At 55.2% G+C, this 16,072-nt stretch overlaps 1 protein-coding gene across 1 annotated transcript in view; it reads right to left on the bottom strand.

Moving 5' to 3' along the window:
* iqsec1b (IQ motif and Sec7 domain ArfGEF 1b) overlaps window positions 1–16,072 on the bottom strand; it is a 37,184-nt gene that overhangs the window by 2,621 nt on the left and 18,491 nt on the right. The window contains exons 2-14 of the mRNA XM_042339645.1: window positions 13,399–13,681; window positions 12,143–12,613; window positions 11,193–12,031; window positions 9,692–9,853; window positions 8,760–8,882; window positions 8,019–8,185; window positions 7,099–7,238; window positions 6,391–6,420; window positions 6,082–6,207; window positions 5,714–5,813; window positions 5,237–5,398; window positions 4,370–4,546; window positions 1,043–1,092 (exon numbers count right to left, since the gene is read on the bottom strand). Of these exons, the coding sequence (XP_042195579.1) occupies window positions 1,043–1,092; window positions 4,370–4,546; window positions 5,237–5,398; window positions 5,714–5,813; window positions 6,082–6,207; window positions 6,391–6,420; window positions 7,099–7,238; window positions 8,019–8,185; window positions 8,760–8,882; window positions 9,692–9,853; window positions 11,193–12,031; window positions 12,143–12,613; window positions 13,399–13,681 (2,830 nt within the window). The remainder of the gene's footprint in view (window positions 1–1,042; window positions 1,093–4,369; window positions 4,547–5,236; window positions 5,399–5,713; window positions 5,814–6,081; window positions 6,208–6,390; window positions 6,421–7,098; window positions 7,239–8,018; window positions 8,186–8,759; window positions 8,883–9,691; window positions 9,854–11,192; window positions 12,032–12,142; window positions 12,614–13,398; window positions 13,682–16,072) is intronic.

The following is a 16,072-nucleotide window of genomic DNA, read 5'->3' on the forward strand; positions in this document are numbered from 1 at the left end:
TCCAGCCTCTCGTGCCACCACTGTTAGCCAACCAATAGTCACACCCCACCAATACCAACCACACTTAGAAAGTTTGGGACAAGATTAAGATTCTGTCTCCGGAACAGGCAGATATCAGACCTTGCAGACGTGAGGGGGGGGGGGGGAGAAAAGGGGAATAGGAGAGAGAGAGAGAGAGAGAGAGAGAGAGGTTGGGGGGTGGGGGAAGGAGGATTCAACAGTAAGAAACGTCAATGTCATTATAGGCATTTGTCTTGTTGGTTAAACAGCAAGTGCAATAATGTTTAATGTCTTTTCAGTGACCATGCAATGGGGAACACACCATGATGGAGGGGAAGGGAGTTAGGGGGGGGAGGGGAGGTAAGGCAATGCTTGAGGATGAATGAAATCTCACGAAATCCACTCTCAGTTCTTTATAAACTAGTTTTCTGTCTCAGTGCGTTTCCATACAAAGCATTCGGGAACAAGAGCTCGATGGTCATTTCAATGTGGGGTGGGGAAGGAAGGGAGTAGGGAACGAGGGGGGAATAGTTCCCCTGACTGAGACCTTATCGTGTAGAAAAAGCAATAATAAAAAAGAATGAAACTACAAATACGCTCACACACAGAACAAGAAGCCAAGCTGCCGTGCCCCATGCCTGCCGTGTTATAGCACCGGAAAGGCGCCGATATTAAATCAGCATTAAACACGTTGCAGAAAGCTCCCGCTCTCCTCTCTCTCCGCTGCATTCATCTCATTCTACTATCAGCCGCTTACTGTGCCTTTTGGCAGGGACACTGCATGCATGCGTGCGTGTGGGAGCGAGCGTTAGATGCATAAGGCAAGCAAGTGCATGCATGCATATAATATATAGATATATATATATATAAAATAAAACGCATGTGGCAGGCGGGTTACATATGGGCTGAGGGGTGGTGGGAGGTGGTGGTTTTGGGAAGAAAAAAAAGCCAAAAAAAATGCAAAAAACAAAAAAGCTTTTTTTAAAAAAAAATATAATATGCATCAGACATCCAGCTACAGATTAATTGCTTTCCTACTTACTTCCATATTGCTGTCTAGCGATCCTGCACTGCTGCGTCGCCCACGCTTTCCTGCCCAGGACATGCAATACCAGAGATTAGAAACTGAGTGTAAACCTACGGGAGGGAGGAGGGAGGGAAGGAAGGAGCTGGTGTCTCTCTCTCTCTCACCAGGGCCAATCGCAGTACCCACTGGCCGGCTCTAAACTGGGAACTAGAGCGAGGGACAAAAGGCAAAATACCGGCAGCTGCTGGAAATCTAAAATAAGAAACAGAAGCGGCCGGGAACTCTCAGCGGGTCAGGCAGCATCTATGGAGAGAGGAAAGTGAGTCAACGTTTCGGGTCGATGACCTTTCGGCTCTGACTCACTTTCCTCTCTCCACTGACCTGCTCACTCTCCCGGCCACTTCGGTTTTTTATTTGCTAACTAGCGAGTGAGGTCTATTTATCAAGGAGGCTACGTGGTGTTATTATTGGAGGGACAGCTACAGCAGAGGAGAGGAGTGGGGGCGGGGTGGGTATTGGAAAGGATGGGGGGGGTATCTGTTCATTCAGATATCCCACCTTCGGAGTAAGACTGTATGGAGGTTACATCTTATTGTTGACTCAACATATGGGGGAGTTGGGGAGGGGAAGAGAAGGGGTGGGAAGGTCATACCAAGTGTTAACCATGTGCTAGCCGAGTGTTAACCACGTGCTAGCCGAGTGTTAACCATGTGCTAGCCAAGTGTTAACCATGTGCTAGCCAAGTGTTAACCATGTGCTAGCCAAGTGTTAACCATGTGCTAGCCAAGTGTTAACCATGTGCTAGCCAAGCGCTAACCATGTGCTAGCCAAGTGTTAACCATGTGCTAGCCAAGCGCTAACCATGTGCTAGCCAAGTGTTAACCGTGTGCTAGCCAAGTGTTAACCATGTGCTAGCCAAGCGCTAACCATGTGCTAGCCAAGTGTTAACCATGTGCTAGCTGTGTGTAGAGATGGGATTATAGGTGCCCTTTGATTGTGCTATCAAAACCAACAATTTCTAAATTTCCGCTTTAGTCAAAGGGCCTCCTTGTTAGTAATAATAATAAACTTTGCATTTGATATGGCGCCTTATTCGCATCAATGAGACGTCTCAAAGTGCTTTACAGGATATACTGTAAAGTGTAGTGACTGTGCATTTTGTGGGCGGAACGCGGCAGTCAATTGCGCACAGCACTGACCAAATTATTAATTTTTTTTGCTGTTGAGGGGATTATGACCCCCGGAAATCAAGGGGCACCTGTAAAATTGCTCTCAAAACAGGGATCGCACCACCCATCTTGTGCCCCGCCCCCCACCCCCCATCCATTCCCCCCACCCCCCCCCCCCCACTTTGCCAAACATAATAGATTGTATGTTGTTACAAAGACGCATAGCGCAGACAGGAAAATAAACGTAAAATATACCAGCGACGAGGAGACAATGGAGATTGTGTTACCAAAGCAAACAGCGACTTCAAACGAAAACCAGTGTTTGCGGAGATCGGAGCAGAGGACACACACACACAACGATAAGGTGTCTAACCTCTCCCCCCACCTCCACCATCGAATGTGGCCCTGACTCCTGACACTTTCCCTATGGAAACCAGCGCCCATTCGTTGCTGCGTGTGCGGGTGTGCGGGTGTGTGCGTGTGTGCGTAAAAAGAAACTGGAGTTTTCCTAGTGGATTTCATTTCTCTGCTCCGGGAATCAGGGGGATGTTGGGAATTCTCTTGCGCGCGAGAGAACCCAGGCTGTTTCTGTAATGGTGAAGCATGGCAGCCCACCGCCCCCCCCCCCACCACCCCCCACACACTTTCCAAGGGAGGCACGCAGTGCGTAAAAGTACAAAACATATAAATCAAAATCGTCTTCCAGCCCGGAATCAGCACATTACTGTGGCCCGCGTGGGGAACTGAAATGTGGGAGAGGTGAACATTCTGTGTTAATCTTACTTTAACATCAGAAATGAAGGTTTCTTGTTGTTGTGTTTGGAGGAGGAGGAGGAGGATGGAACGGTTTCTAAGAAGCAGGAGAGAGAGGAGAGAGAAAAGAGAGAGAGAGAGAGAGAGAAATGGGAACGGTAACAAGTGTTTGGAGATCTTGTGACCCTCTGGGATCCTCACAGAGATACACAGTCGGTGAAACACGGGGAGTGACTTCTGAGGGACTCAAAGAACACAAGAGACAGGAAGGGGAGTTGTCACTGGGAGCGGTTGGAACGGTGGGGGATTCTGTACTCGATGGGAGTGAACGAACGAGCGAGCAAAGGAATGGACAGCCGAGGGTTGAGGGGCAGTTAATTCATATCGATTTCCAGACTGTCCTCCCCGCTCCCGCCGCCCAATGTAAGGATGGTGAGGTAAGAGGTCAATGCAATCTGAGCATGTCTAATGTTCGTAGCATGTCTTTATAAATGCGAGTTGTTGTTGACTAAATTCCCATTTCATCCCATTCCTAACCCTCGGGAGCTTCCCTTCAAGACACGTATGTGATCAGAGCACGTCTGTGCGTGTACGTCTGACCCCGGTCACGTTACGGGTGAGACGAAAGTGCCGCGGGACGCAACCCCGCGTGAAGGGCGCTATATCAACGCAAGTTGTTGCGGTGGTTGTTGTTGTTATCCCGAGGCGAAGGGAGCTGGCTAGACACGAGCTGGTGTTGTAACTGTCTAGACTGGGCGCCTCACAGCCAGAATAAACACACCGGCTTGAGCGCTGATCGGTGTCTGCGCTGTAACATCCTGTGACTCAAGACAGGATTTGAGCTTCAAGAAGGATCGGGAGGACAACATGGAAGTCACCGGGAAACACTGCCTGGTTTGACTGTGTGTATTAGCCGGGGCTTCAGTGTCACTGTGGCCCTCGGAGAGGGTCTATTTATCAATAGCTTGTATGATCTCCCCCCCCCCCCCCCACTACACGACCATCCACCCACCGATCACCTTCCTCCCCAATAATAATAATAATAATGTTCCTCCCCAACATCCTCGTTCTCCTCGCCTGGCGACATGCCAACGGGATTGCGTTTAAGGCGAACGTGAAACGGAATGAGTTGCGAGGCATGTAGTGGATTGAGGAGGGGAGCGGGAATCTCTCTCTCTCTCTCCCCCTCCCCCAAAAGGCTGTGGATTATGGCTGGATCCATTCCCGTTGTCCAGCCCGAAGTAGATAGTTGTTTGTTAGCTCAGGGTATCAAGGGGAATATGGGGCAAAGGGCAGGTAATTGGAGTAGAGGTATGGCTCAGCCGTGATCTAATAGAATGGCAGAACAGGCTGGAGGGGCTGAATGGCCTCCTCCTGCTCCTATGTTGCGATGTTCCTAAGTATGTGGGCGAGCACTCACCTGCTTCCGAGAGATCCCGCAGAGAGCTGCTCAGGGCGCTCCTCTTCAGACCCTCGCTGGTGGCGTAGCTGTCGTCCAGGCTGGCCCTGCTCAGCGTCCCGTTCCCCGAATCCTTCTTCAGGCCGGAGCTCTGGGACATGCTGACGCGGACCACACCCTTCTGCTTCTCCAGCTCAGCTGAAGACATTAAAGTGTTTGTGAGTGATCTGCACAACTCTTCACGCTGCGGAGCGAATGATTGAGACAATCGCGACTCCCAAAGCCAACAAGAGACTGAGCGATTACGAGGGACGACCCACGAGGTTAACACACAATCAACACGTAGAAAGCATCTCCCACATGTCCTCACACTCACAGCCATTTGGGGGGAGTCTCTATGGATCCTTCACTCTTAGAATATTCACGAACGTCATTAATTAGACGTCATGAGAGGTAAACTAGTCGGCTGCTTTTTAACCCAAATTATTATTTATTTTTGGGGGAGGGATTATTAAATACCCCCAGAAAATGGCTGTCAATCGACTAACTAATCGGGTTCCTACTCACTACTGGGTAAACAGAGGCCTGTGTGTGTGGAGTAAGGAAAGTTGCCTAAGGCTTCACTCGACCCAAATGGGATTGGGACCCGGGTCCTCTCGCTTGCGAGGCGAGTGCACTAACCACTCCGCTACGGGACTCCAAAGTGGTCCGTGTGGCGAGGTACTGGAGGGTCCCACATCCCCTGACAACACCCCCCCCCCCACCCCCTGACTCCCATCGGAAGGACAGAGGAGTGGCGCGTTCAGAAGAGCAGGAGGAAGGGGAGAGAAGTGAAGAATAAACCCCGCAGCAAGGGCTGTACGGAAACTCTGGAGGGAGGAAGCTTACATTCTATTCGGTATTTTTCCATCTCCTGGACTTCGGCGATGGATTCCCGCAGGTCGTCGGTGAACTTTTTGCGGTCCTGAGGGTTGGGGGCGTTGAAGTTAATGAGGATTTTGACATCGGCCCCTGGGATAGCGGACGTCAATCGGATTCCATTCGGGTAATCTGAGGGAAAGAAAACCGGGGGGAGAGAAAGATTAGAGCGAGAGAGAGAGAGAGAGAGAGACAAGGAGAGAGAGAGAGAGAGAGAGCAGGTCTGAGAGAAAGGGTGGTTAGAGAGAATGAGAGCAAACAGAGAGAGAGATAGATGACGCTAAATAGAGTGCGAGAGCGAAAGAGAGAGGGAACAATAGAGAGAGTGAGGGAGAGGGAGGGTGATCAGAGAGAATGAGAGCTAGCAGAGAGCGAGAGAGAGAGATACAGAGAGCGAGAGCTATGGAGAGCTAACAGTGGGGAGGTTGATGGAGAGGAGATGCTCACATTGGTTCTCGAAGAGAAGAACTTGAATCCCGTAGAGAGAGAAGGACTGTCTAAAGCTGTAGGTCACAGAGTTCTTCTTCTTCTGAAAGATCTTTGTAACCTGGATACAGAGGGCGAGGTCAGCGGCTGATCCCAGTCACCGGTGTGCTGGAGGCCAGTCAGGGCTCAGAAAGTTGTGGAGTTGCACAGGGTGGGGGCAGAAAGGCTGAATTGTTCACAGGGGAATACGGTGGCGGTGGGAGTGGGGGTGGGTGTGGGGAGAGGGGGAAACATGCCTGGGCGGGTGGGAGGTAGGCAGGGAAGGGACATGGTCTGTGGTGGCTGGGCATAGAGACCATGGGCTCCCAAGTTAGGGAGGAGGAACCTACCACAAGGAGATCGTTGAACAGGAAGATTTCCCTCTGGTGTAATCCCAGCTTCTGAGGTTTGTTGGGATCCGGAACCTCGAACAGTCGGCAATAACACACGAGCCGACGATGAGGGAGCGAGAGAACCTGAGCCAGGAGCAAACATCACACCTCAACCCGTCTGTCGGAGAGACGCCAGCACCCAGCCCAGCCCAGCCCCAGCCTCAACTACAGCCCCCAACCCAACCCCACCCCTAACCCCCAACCCCAGCCCAGCCCCAACCCAACCCTAAGCTGCGATTGGTAATCAATAAGAAAAATAATACGTACACAACCCAGGCCGTGGTGCAGGGATCCGATCTGTGATGGGAAAGACACAAAGAAGGGCTGTTAGATATCAGAGAAAAGCCACAGAACAACACAAACACACAACAGACAGACAGACAGACAGACAGACAGACAGACAGACAGACAGACAGACAGACAGACAGACAGACAGACAGACAGACAGACAGACAGACAGACAGACAGACAGACAGACAGACAGACAGACAGACAGACAGACAGACAGACAGACAGACAGACAGACAGACACAGACAGACAGACAGACAGACAGACAGCCGCAGCATATTGCACGACTCGGGGCCACTCAGACAGGCAGCCGTCCGTGCGACAGGAAAGGATGCCATGCCCTGGTCGGGACAGGGAGTGGTGGCCAAATACCCAAATAAATAAAGGAAAATTGTGCTCAACTCCGAAACCGCTCCATAAATATCTCCCAAATATGTTTCCTTAATGGACTCAAACGGGATTATCCCATCGGTTAAGAAACACCGGGTTTTGTTCAGCACCCGTTACCTGCTTTGATTCTCGTTGACTTGGGAACAGCCTCACATACCAACCCCACCCCCCAGCTGTTCCATCATTAAGTCCCCTCCACGCGCCCCCCCTTCCCACATGCTCGACATTCCCTCATTAGTTCCCCCCACCCCCCTTGCCAGCCCATTGTCAATGCCCCCCCACGTCGTGCCACCTACCGGTTTCTTGCCCACGATCAGCTTCTCCACTTTCTGGACCTGAGACACGTGATCCTCGTTTGTCTTGAGCTCTCGTTTGCGGATTCGCTCGTAAATACCGATCAGCATCTCTCTGGGGATGTCCTCTCCATCGTCCACGCCTGGGGGGCAACACAATCACCATGGGTTAAAATCAGAGGTCGCTAGCAACACGCAGCAGCGGGTCAGGCAGCATCTATGGAGAGAGGAAAGTGAGTTGACGTTTCAGGTCGACTAACCTAAAACGTTAACTCACTTTCCTCTCGCCATAGATGCTGCCTGACCTCCTGAGTGTTCTCAGCTACTTCTGTTTTCTAGCATCTGCAGTATTTTGCCTTCTGTTTAATGACCTGGGTTACCTCGCTTACAGCAGAGAGAGCGAGGCAGAGCTACACACACACCCACACACACACACACACATCCACATACACAGCAGATCCCAACACTGCTTTGACATGTCACAGGAATAGAATCATAGAATCAAAGAATATTACAGCACAGAAGGAGGCCATTCGCCATCGTGCCTGTGCTGGCTGTTCGGAAGAGCCACCCAACCAGTCCCACTCCCTCCGCTCTTTCCCCATTTCCTTGCAAGTTTTTCCTCTTCAGTCCTTGCCTTTACGTTAACAGTCATGTGTTCCTCACACCCTCTGCACCAACCATCAGTGGAGGAGCCACTGGGCACTGTGTGGGAACTCGCTCCCAACTTACCACTTGCGTCTTTGGTCAACACAATTAATCCCCATTCTCACCCCTTCCCCCCTGGCACTGCTCCCCCCACCCCGCACCACTCCCAGGCTCATTTTTCCCCATCCTCGCTGAGAGAGAAGCCTGTCCATCCCCCCCTCTGTGCCCCCCACCCCCACCTCGCCACCCCCCCACCTCGCCAAGCCCACACTCACCTCGCAGGTTCTTCACAAAATCTTCCAGCTTCATCTTGCGCTCTGGCTTGACGTTGGGGCTGTACATGTCGGTGTTGAGCAAGATGATGGCGAAGGCCAGGATGAAGATGGTGTCGGGGTTTTGGAACTGCCGGACCACCCCCGAGTTACAGATACAGTAACGCTGACTGTAACCAGAGAGGCAGAGTCAGCCTGGGGGGGCGGAGGGGGCGCGCACCCCGAAACCAAACAGCAACAAACGACGTTTACACAATGCCGGGAGGACGTCCCAGGGCTCTGGTCAGTCAGAGCATTGGGCATTGGACCTGAGCTGGGGGTTGGGGGCAGGGGTAAGTGGATGACCGAAGGGAGTGGGGAGGGGGGTGTAGGAAATCAGTCGCAGAGTAGGGTCTTACCACTCAACCAGCCAGACACACGCACTCTACAAGGTCTCCACAAAGTCCTGTTACACCCTCCCACCCGCCATGTATTTGTTTACTATAGTGCACTGTGTGTAGCTCATCGCACCTGTGCTGGTGTCCGCTCTCCCCCACTCTTGCCCCCACCCCAACCCCGCGCCCCCCATGGAGCTCTTTAGTCTAATCCCATTCCCCTGTTCTTTCTCCCACCCGCATCCCGCCATTGCCCTGCACTGTTGCTCGCTACCCACCCACACACACACACACCCATCCACACACACCCACTAACACACGCCCACACACACAAAGTTCGGGTCAGGGTTGGGAGCCGGAGTCAGGTTACCTGAAGGCTTCGATGAGACGTTCCACTTTTTGAGCTTCTCCCTGAACCCTGATGTGCGCCTGGAATTTCCTCAGAGCCTCGTCCAGCTCCATTCCCAAGAAATCCATCTCGTCCACCACACAGCTGGAAAAGAGAAGTTCCAGGTTTTACCCCATCAGTTAGTCACTCGATCCGGGTTTTACCCCACAAATCCTGCGAAGCGCTTTGAGATGTCTCAACGCCGTGATAAGGGGCTATACCAAGTGCAAGGAATATTATTATGTAATTATTATTCGAGGGACGCTATACAAATGCAAGCCCTCGGAAACGCTGTCTGGCGTGAAGGACTGTTGTTGTTGTTGTTCTGATGGTCTTGCTGTGACAGCAGTGTGAGGTAGTAGCCAGCAGATAGCAGCAGATTCACTCTCCGCTTCGGTGATTACGTCTTTCTCAGACTCCAGCTGACAATTTTTTGATTCTGAAGCTTGCGAGCGATTTAATAATCCTACAATAATAATCCTCGCATTTGGTACAGCGCCTCATCACGTCTTCGAGACGTCTCAAAGCGCTTCACAGAATATACTGTCAAGTGAATTGACTGTACATTTTGTGGGCGAAACGCGGCAGCCAATTATGTACAGTGGTGAGTGTCCCACAAACACTGGGGATTGAGTGACCAAATTATTATTTTGAAGGGATTATTTACCCCTGGAAAGCGATCTGCCAATCGACTGACAACCGGGTTCCTACTGACTGTTAGGTAAACAGAGGCGTGTGGGTGGAGTAAGGAAACATGCCTCAGGTTTGACCCCGGCCGGGAATCGAACCTCTCGCTTGCGAGACGAGGACGCTAACCACTACGCTACCCGCTTGCATGTACATAGCGCCTGTCACACGGGGCAGGGACTCGGAGGGCTGACCGAGGGCATTGGGATGTCGGGACGGTTACTTACTCAAGCACGTCGCGGTTGAACTGTTTCTGCCGGTTGCCCAGAAATTCCCCGATCATCTGCCGGCTCAGACCTTTCCTCTGGAGCAGGAAGTGAGCCACACCGACCGGGGTGTCAGGGACAAACCCCCTCTCGATCAGATACTGCACCCCTTTCTCTGGTTTCCTGGGGGGGCGGTGGGGCGAAGAGGGGGGGGGGGGGGGAAAGAGGAGCGGGGGAAGGAACAAACATCAGTAATTTCCAGCTCAGCTTTTGTGCCAGACTTGGAGAGAGAAACGTCTAACAAAAACGATCTGCGAGTTTAGTAAAGAGCCAGGAGGGTCCTCCGTATCCCAGGGCACTCGCTACTCATGACAGCACAGCCCGGCCTGGCTCACTGGGGGTAGGGAGTCATCTCATTCAGCTCTTGTTAACCCCACAAGCCAAAACCCTAACGGGGAGGGTGGTCCGAGCTGGACAAGCAGATGCGCACTATCAATGGCAAGCTATGTGTGGATTTAGCTGGTTAGACTCCAGTAGTTACCCCAACACACACTCTGAGCTCCCCCCACCCCCCCAAGCCTTGGCTCCAGCCAGCCTGCACCTAATACTCTCCGGAATTAGGTAAGCATGATGTGTCCCTCCGGGGTGAGAGAGAGAGCGCATTTCATTCCTAAAATCTGTCTCTGGGATTTCCATGTGTAGGTGGGAGGCCTGGAATTCTCAATTGGGTTTGGATACTTTTAAGCAACGGTGATGGGTTTCCCCGCGTGTCAGACCCACAAAAACCCCCACAGGATCCAAGGGTTCTGACTGAGTGGGTGTCACTGAGAGCTCTGCAGGTAACAGCTCCACACCCCCCATCCACTGTCCTCCAGGACGTCATGTCCTGTAACTTGATCCGATGCCACAGGATCTGTGCCAGAGAACAAGGTGACCTTCTTCCACATCACCAGCCAAGGACTTTGGCCGTCTATACCAATACACCCAATATACCCACCCACCCACCCACCCGGCCTGTCTGGCTCAGACAGACAGACAGACACTAACACTCAACCTCCCAGTCAGAAGGTCGGGAGCCCCCGCCCCTCATTAGGACTTGGTGCTCACTGGTGTACACTGACACTGCAATGCAATGCGGGGGACGGAGAGGGGGGAGAGGGGTTGTAGGGGAACGCTGCATGAGTCAGAAATGCCACCAAATGGATGTGATGTTAAACTGAGCTCCCGCCTGTGCCCTGTTCAAATGGGACGATAAAAAGACCTTAGCTCGATTGGAAATGAGGGAGTTTCCCCCCGCGTGCTGGCCGGCAATCCCACCCCTTCCCCCAGGGCACAGCCCTACCTTCCCAGAGACTGAGCCCCACCCACCTCAGACAAAGCCCCACTCCCTGGCCCGAGCCCCCTACCTCGGGCCCTCCCCCCCCTTCCCCAGGCCCTCTTCCCCGGGCCCAAGCCCCCCTCCCCTTCAGGATCAAGCCCCTCCACCCGTGGGACAGAGCTGCCCCTCCCTCGCCCAGCTCACTTGTTGAAGAGGTTGAGGCCGATGCGATAATGCCGCTTCCTGATGACGTCGTTGCTGAAGGCGGGCGAGTCCCAGCTGTTGCGCGTCTCCTTGTGGTAGGTCTGTTTGCTGAGGGTCTGCTCGCGGAGGCTGTCCCTGGACGAGGACTCCGAGCTGCAGTTGATGGTGTCGTTGGAGTTGGAGGTGCTGTTGATGCTGTCGTTGTCACCGTCGGAGAAGTCCGACTCTGACTTGCTCTGCCGGTTGGCATTGCCGTTGATGGCCAGGTGCCCGTCCAGGGGCCTGTGCCGGTGCCGGGTCATCTCGTCGTCGCGGTGGAGCACCCTGGTGGGGAGGGGGTGCGGGTGGGAGTGGGGGTGGGGGTGGGGGCCGTGCTTGGGGCTAGCCCGCTGGCTGCCGGGCCCACTCTGGTCGTAGGCGTTCTGCCTCTTGAGGGAGCCCCTCTCGGACCGGTCGCTGAGGTCCACGGAGCTGTCACTGGGGGGCTCGATGGTGAGCAGCGGCAGGTGGTCCACCCGCAGGCGGGACTCCTGGCACTCCAGCGAGGGGGTGCTGCGGCAGCTGTTGTCGGTCTCCCCCTTGTCGTCCCGGTGAGTGAGTGCCCAGTATTCCTGGGCGGAGCTGAGCGAGCGCAGGCGCAGGTCAGACTCCGCGCTGGACGGCCGGTCGCCGGGGTGGAGGGAGACGGGCAGAGGGGGGGGCGACAGCTCCTCCTCGTCGATGTACAGGGTCACGTCGCTGTACGAGGCCGACATCTCGTCCAGTTTCCCCCGCTCGGCCTCGCGGCAGGACTTCCCGTACCGCGCGCTCTCCATCCCCGGGGGGGGCGCCGCCATCTTCTCCCCCCTCCGCCGTGCCTCTTCCTCCGCCTCCTCTTCCTCCTCCTCTTCCTCCTCGGCGGCGGCGTTGCCCCGGTAACGCCGCCCCCCCCTCCCCCGCCCCCCCTCCACCCCCGCAGGCCCCCCCTCCCCCGCGTGCAGGCTGTGACAGTTCAGTGCGTCGTCGATTGACTCCGCCAGAGACTTAACCTGGCGTGAGAAGGCGTCCTCCAGCTCGGTGATCGCGTCGGCAAAGTCCGACGTGTCGTGGGGAGAGGGGGGCTGCTTGGGGACCTCCGAGCCCCCCGCACCAGCCCCCAGCTCCCCCCCGCCTCCGCCGCCGGCCGGCCGGCCCCCTGCCTCGCTCACGGACACCTGTTTGCCCTCAAAGAAGGAGCTGTGGAGCTTCTCTGGACCCTCGAAGGAGAACTGCATCCGCATGTTGGACAACACGATTCGCCGGGACATCCGGTTCTCCGACATGGAGCTTCGTAGGCGCTCAAAGTTCTTGTTCATCTGGTACTGCCGGAATGCTGTCTGGATGGTCCGCGCCGCATGTCGGGTTATGAAGCGGCCACCATATTTACGTTCCAGCATCTCCACCTGAGAGACACCGAGCACGGGGTTAGTCACAGGCACCCACAGCCTCGCCCGCTGGCTAGCCCTCGCCCCAGGCGAGAGGGGGAGAGAGAGAGCGAGAGAGAGAGACACACACACATAGCGAGAGAGAGACACACACATACAGCGAGAGAGAGACACGCACATACAGTGAGAGAGACACACACACACACACATAGCAAGAGAGACACACACACACACAGCGAGAGACACACACACACACAGCGAGAGACACACACACACAGCGAGAGACACACACACACACACACACATAGCGAGAGAGACACACACACATACAGCGAGAGAGAGACACAAACACATACAGACACACACAGTGAGAGACACACACACACAGCGAGAGAGAGAGACACACACACACACAGACACAGCAAGAGAGGGAGCGAGAGAGAGAGAGAGGGAGAGAGTCATAACAAGTGGAGTCCTACTGACTAACAGTTAAGTAGGAACTCAGTTGTCAGTCGATTGGAGAAAAGAAAATTGGGTCATTCAATCAACGTTTGCGGGGACGCTGCTGTGTGCAAATTGGCTGCTGCGTTTCACCCCCAAATTCACAGTCCGTTCACTTTACAGCGTATCCTGTGAAGCGCTTTGAGGCGTCTCGACGATGTGATGAGACGGCGTATCACATGCAAGCATTAATATTATTATTATTATAATTATTACGATTGCTCATCTCTTGCTTTAATTAAATGGGTGTGACAAGCCTTTCCCCCCAATCCCCCCCCACATCCCCTCGCTCAGTTAATCACCTGTTTGTCCTGAAGATCCGAGGAGAGTTCATAGCTTTCCGAAAGGGATCGAGAGCGTTTTATGGCCTCCTCCTCGGCTTGCTTGCGTAGGATGGAGGCGGAATGCTGCAGTTTGGAGCGCCTGGGGCGCTGGAGGCCCGGGGAGATGGACAGCGGCCCCAGGGAGGGGCTGTCGAAGCGGTCGGGGCTGACGGCGGAGGCGCTCAGCGAGACGTGAGGGTAACCAGAGGGGCTGTCCAGCGAGGGGTGGCCCGGCTCACTCCCTGGGGCATCACACTCCACGCTGGAAAATAAACACCACGCAGGTCAGGCGGAGACACGCACACGTGCACACGCACAGCGCCTTCTCTTCTCACACTGTTATTACTATCATTATTATTATTATTATAATCTTCCACCCACGGAATAGTTACACACAGTCTTCAAGGCCCATCCAGTCCACCGTTCAATTGAAGTTCGTGTTGCCAGACAGCGCTCTCTCTCTCTCTCTCTCTCTCTCTCTCTCAATGGCCGAGCTATGTGTGGGGTTAGCTGGTTAGACTCCAGCAGTTACCCCCAACGCACACTCTGGGCTCGACCCCCCCTCCCCCCCCACCCACAGGCCTTGGCTCTTGCCAACCTGCACCTAATACTTTCTGGAATTAGGTAAACAGGGGGCGTCCCTCCAGAGAGAGAGAGAGAGAGAGAGCGCATCCCATTCCGACAACCTATCTCTGGGATTTCCACGTGTGGGTGGGAGGCGGGGAATTCTCAGTTGAGTTTGGAGACTCTTGAGCAACGGTGACGGGTTTCCGCAGGTGTCAGACACCCGGTTGGGCAACACAAAACGGTGTGACTTCTGGATGTCAAGCGAGCTTTGACCCGATGACCTGGGCCAGGCTGCTTCGCGGCTAAATTACCGACAGACTCCGGCCTGTAAAACTCCACGACGTTCCCTCTCGGTGCTCAGCCACTTCCCCCCTTCCCACCACCCCCCACACCCACACGCACCCACACGCGCGTGCGACACCTGCAGAGATTCTAGTGGAGACGGGAATGCCGTCCGACTCGCGCGCCCGCACGCACAATCTCAAACCGCGGCACATCTGTGAGTCCGTCCGTCGCTGTGTTGGCCCAGCCGTGCCAGAAACAGCTGGATTTACCCGGCGAGCGCGAGCACCCGGAACCCGGGAATGTCAAACACGATGTTAATCACCTTCTCACCCTCTCCCAGCCCCTCTCGCCCTCTCCCAGCCCCCCTCGCCCTCTCCCAGCCCCCTCGCCCTCTCCCAGCCCCCCTCGCCCTCTCCCAGCCCCCCTCGCCCTCTCCCAGCCCCCCTCGCCCTCTCCCAGCCCCCCTCGCCCTCTCCCAGCCCCCCTCGCCCTCTCCCAGCCCCCTCGCCCTCTCCCAGCCCCCCTCGCCCTCTCCCAGCCCCCTCGCCCTCTCCCACCCCCCTCGCCCTCTCCCAGCCCCCCTCGCCCTCTCCCAGCCCCCTCGCCCTCTCCCAGCCCCCTCGCCCTCTCCCAGCCCCCCTCGCCCTCTCCCAGCCCCCTCGCCCTCTCCCAGCCCCCCCCCTCTCCCAGCCCCCCTCGCCCTCTCCCAGCCCCCCTCGCCCTCTCCCAGCCCCCCTCGCCCTCTCCCAGCCCCCCTCGCCCTCTCCCAGCCCCCCTCGCCCTCTCCCAGCCCCCCTCGCCCTCTCCCAGCCCCCCTCGCCCTCTCCCAGCCTGTGCCAGTCTTTGCCTCGTGTCTCACTGACCGACGCAAACAGAACGCACGGAATTTTAGCTCAGAAACAGCTGTGATTAGAGACTTGACCGAGACACAGAGCCCCAACTCCTCCTGCCTTTCCACCTTGTAACACCAAGAAAAAATAATAATAATTTGGCCACTCAGTCCACCACTGGTTGTGGGGACGCTGCTGTGGGCAACTGGCTGCCTTGTTCCGCCCCCACAAAATACGCAGTCACTACACTTTACAGTGCATCCTGTGAAGCGCTTTGAGACGTCTCAACGACATGATAAGGCGCTGGGTCAAATGAAGAAAACGGAAGGATTGCAGTGAAGAATTGATCTGAAATGCCTTTTTCAGTCAATCGAGTACAGAGAGCAGCGGAGAGGAGAGGGGGAGTAGAGGGAGAGGGAGAGAGGAGAGGGACAGAGGAGAGAGAGAGACGGAGAAACAGCACAGCTCCCCAGTCCCACCATCGCTCTCTGAGCTGACGTGAGGCTGGTGGACGGTCGGGAACTTACCCGGGATCTGCCTCCAGCAGAGGAGGCAGCCTCTCACAGGCGCAGAACAAGCACCACATGGACTGGAGCGGGCAGCCGAGGCCAGGGGGAGCGAGGGGTTAACACTGGCACAGCCTGGCCCGGATCTTAACAGCCCCTCCCTCGGAAGAGCACCCCCACCCCCAATCCCCCACCCTCACACCCGCAGACCCCCTGCAGTGCGTGAGTGAGTGAGGGAGTGAGTTGAGTGTGTTCCTCCCTCAGGCTCAGAGACGGGAGGAGGGAGGCAGAGACTTGCTGCAGTGGCTGAGGTTTGCGTTGGGTCTGAGAGGAGAGGAGCTGATTGATGAGGTTTTTTTTAAATCAACCTGATTTGTTAAAAGCTTCTCTGCCGGGTGGGTGGTGGGAGGGGATGTGAGTGGGGGGGGGGGTGTGGGGGAGTGGGGGAGAGTCTCTCCGCTGGAG

The sequence above is a fragment of the Callorhinchus milii genome, unplaced genomic scaffold (assembly GCF_018977255.1).
Source record: "Callorhinchus milii isolate IMCB2004 unplaced genomic scaffold, IMCB_Cmil_1.0 Scaffold12, whole genome shotgun sequence".
Taxonomy (NCBI): domain Eukaryota; kingdom Metazoa; phylum Chordata; class Chondrichthyes; order Chimaeriformes; family Callorhinchidae; genus Callorhinchus; species Callorhinchus milii.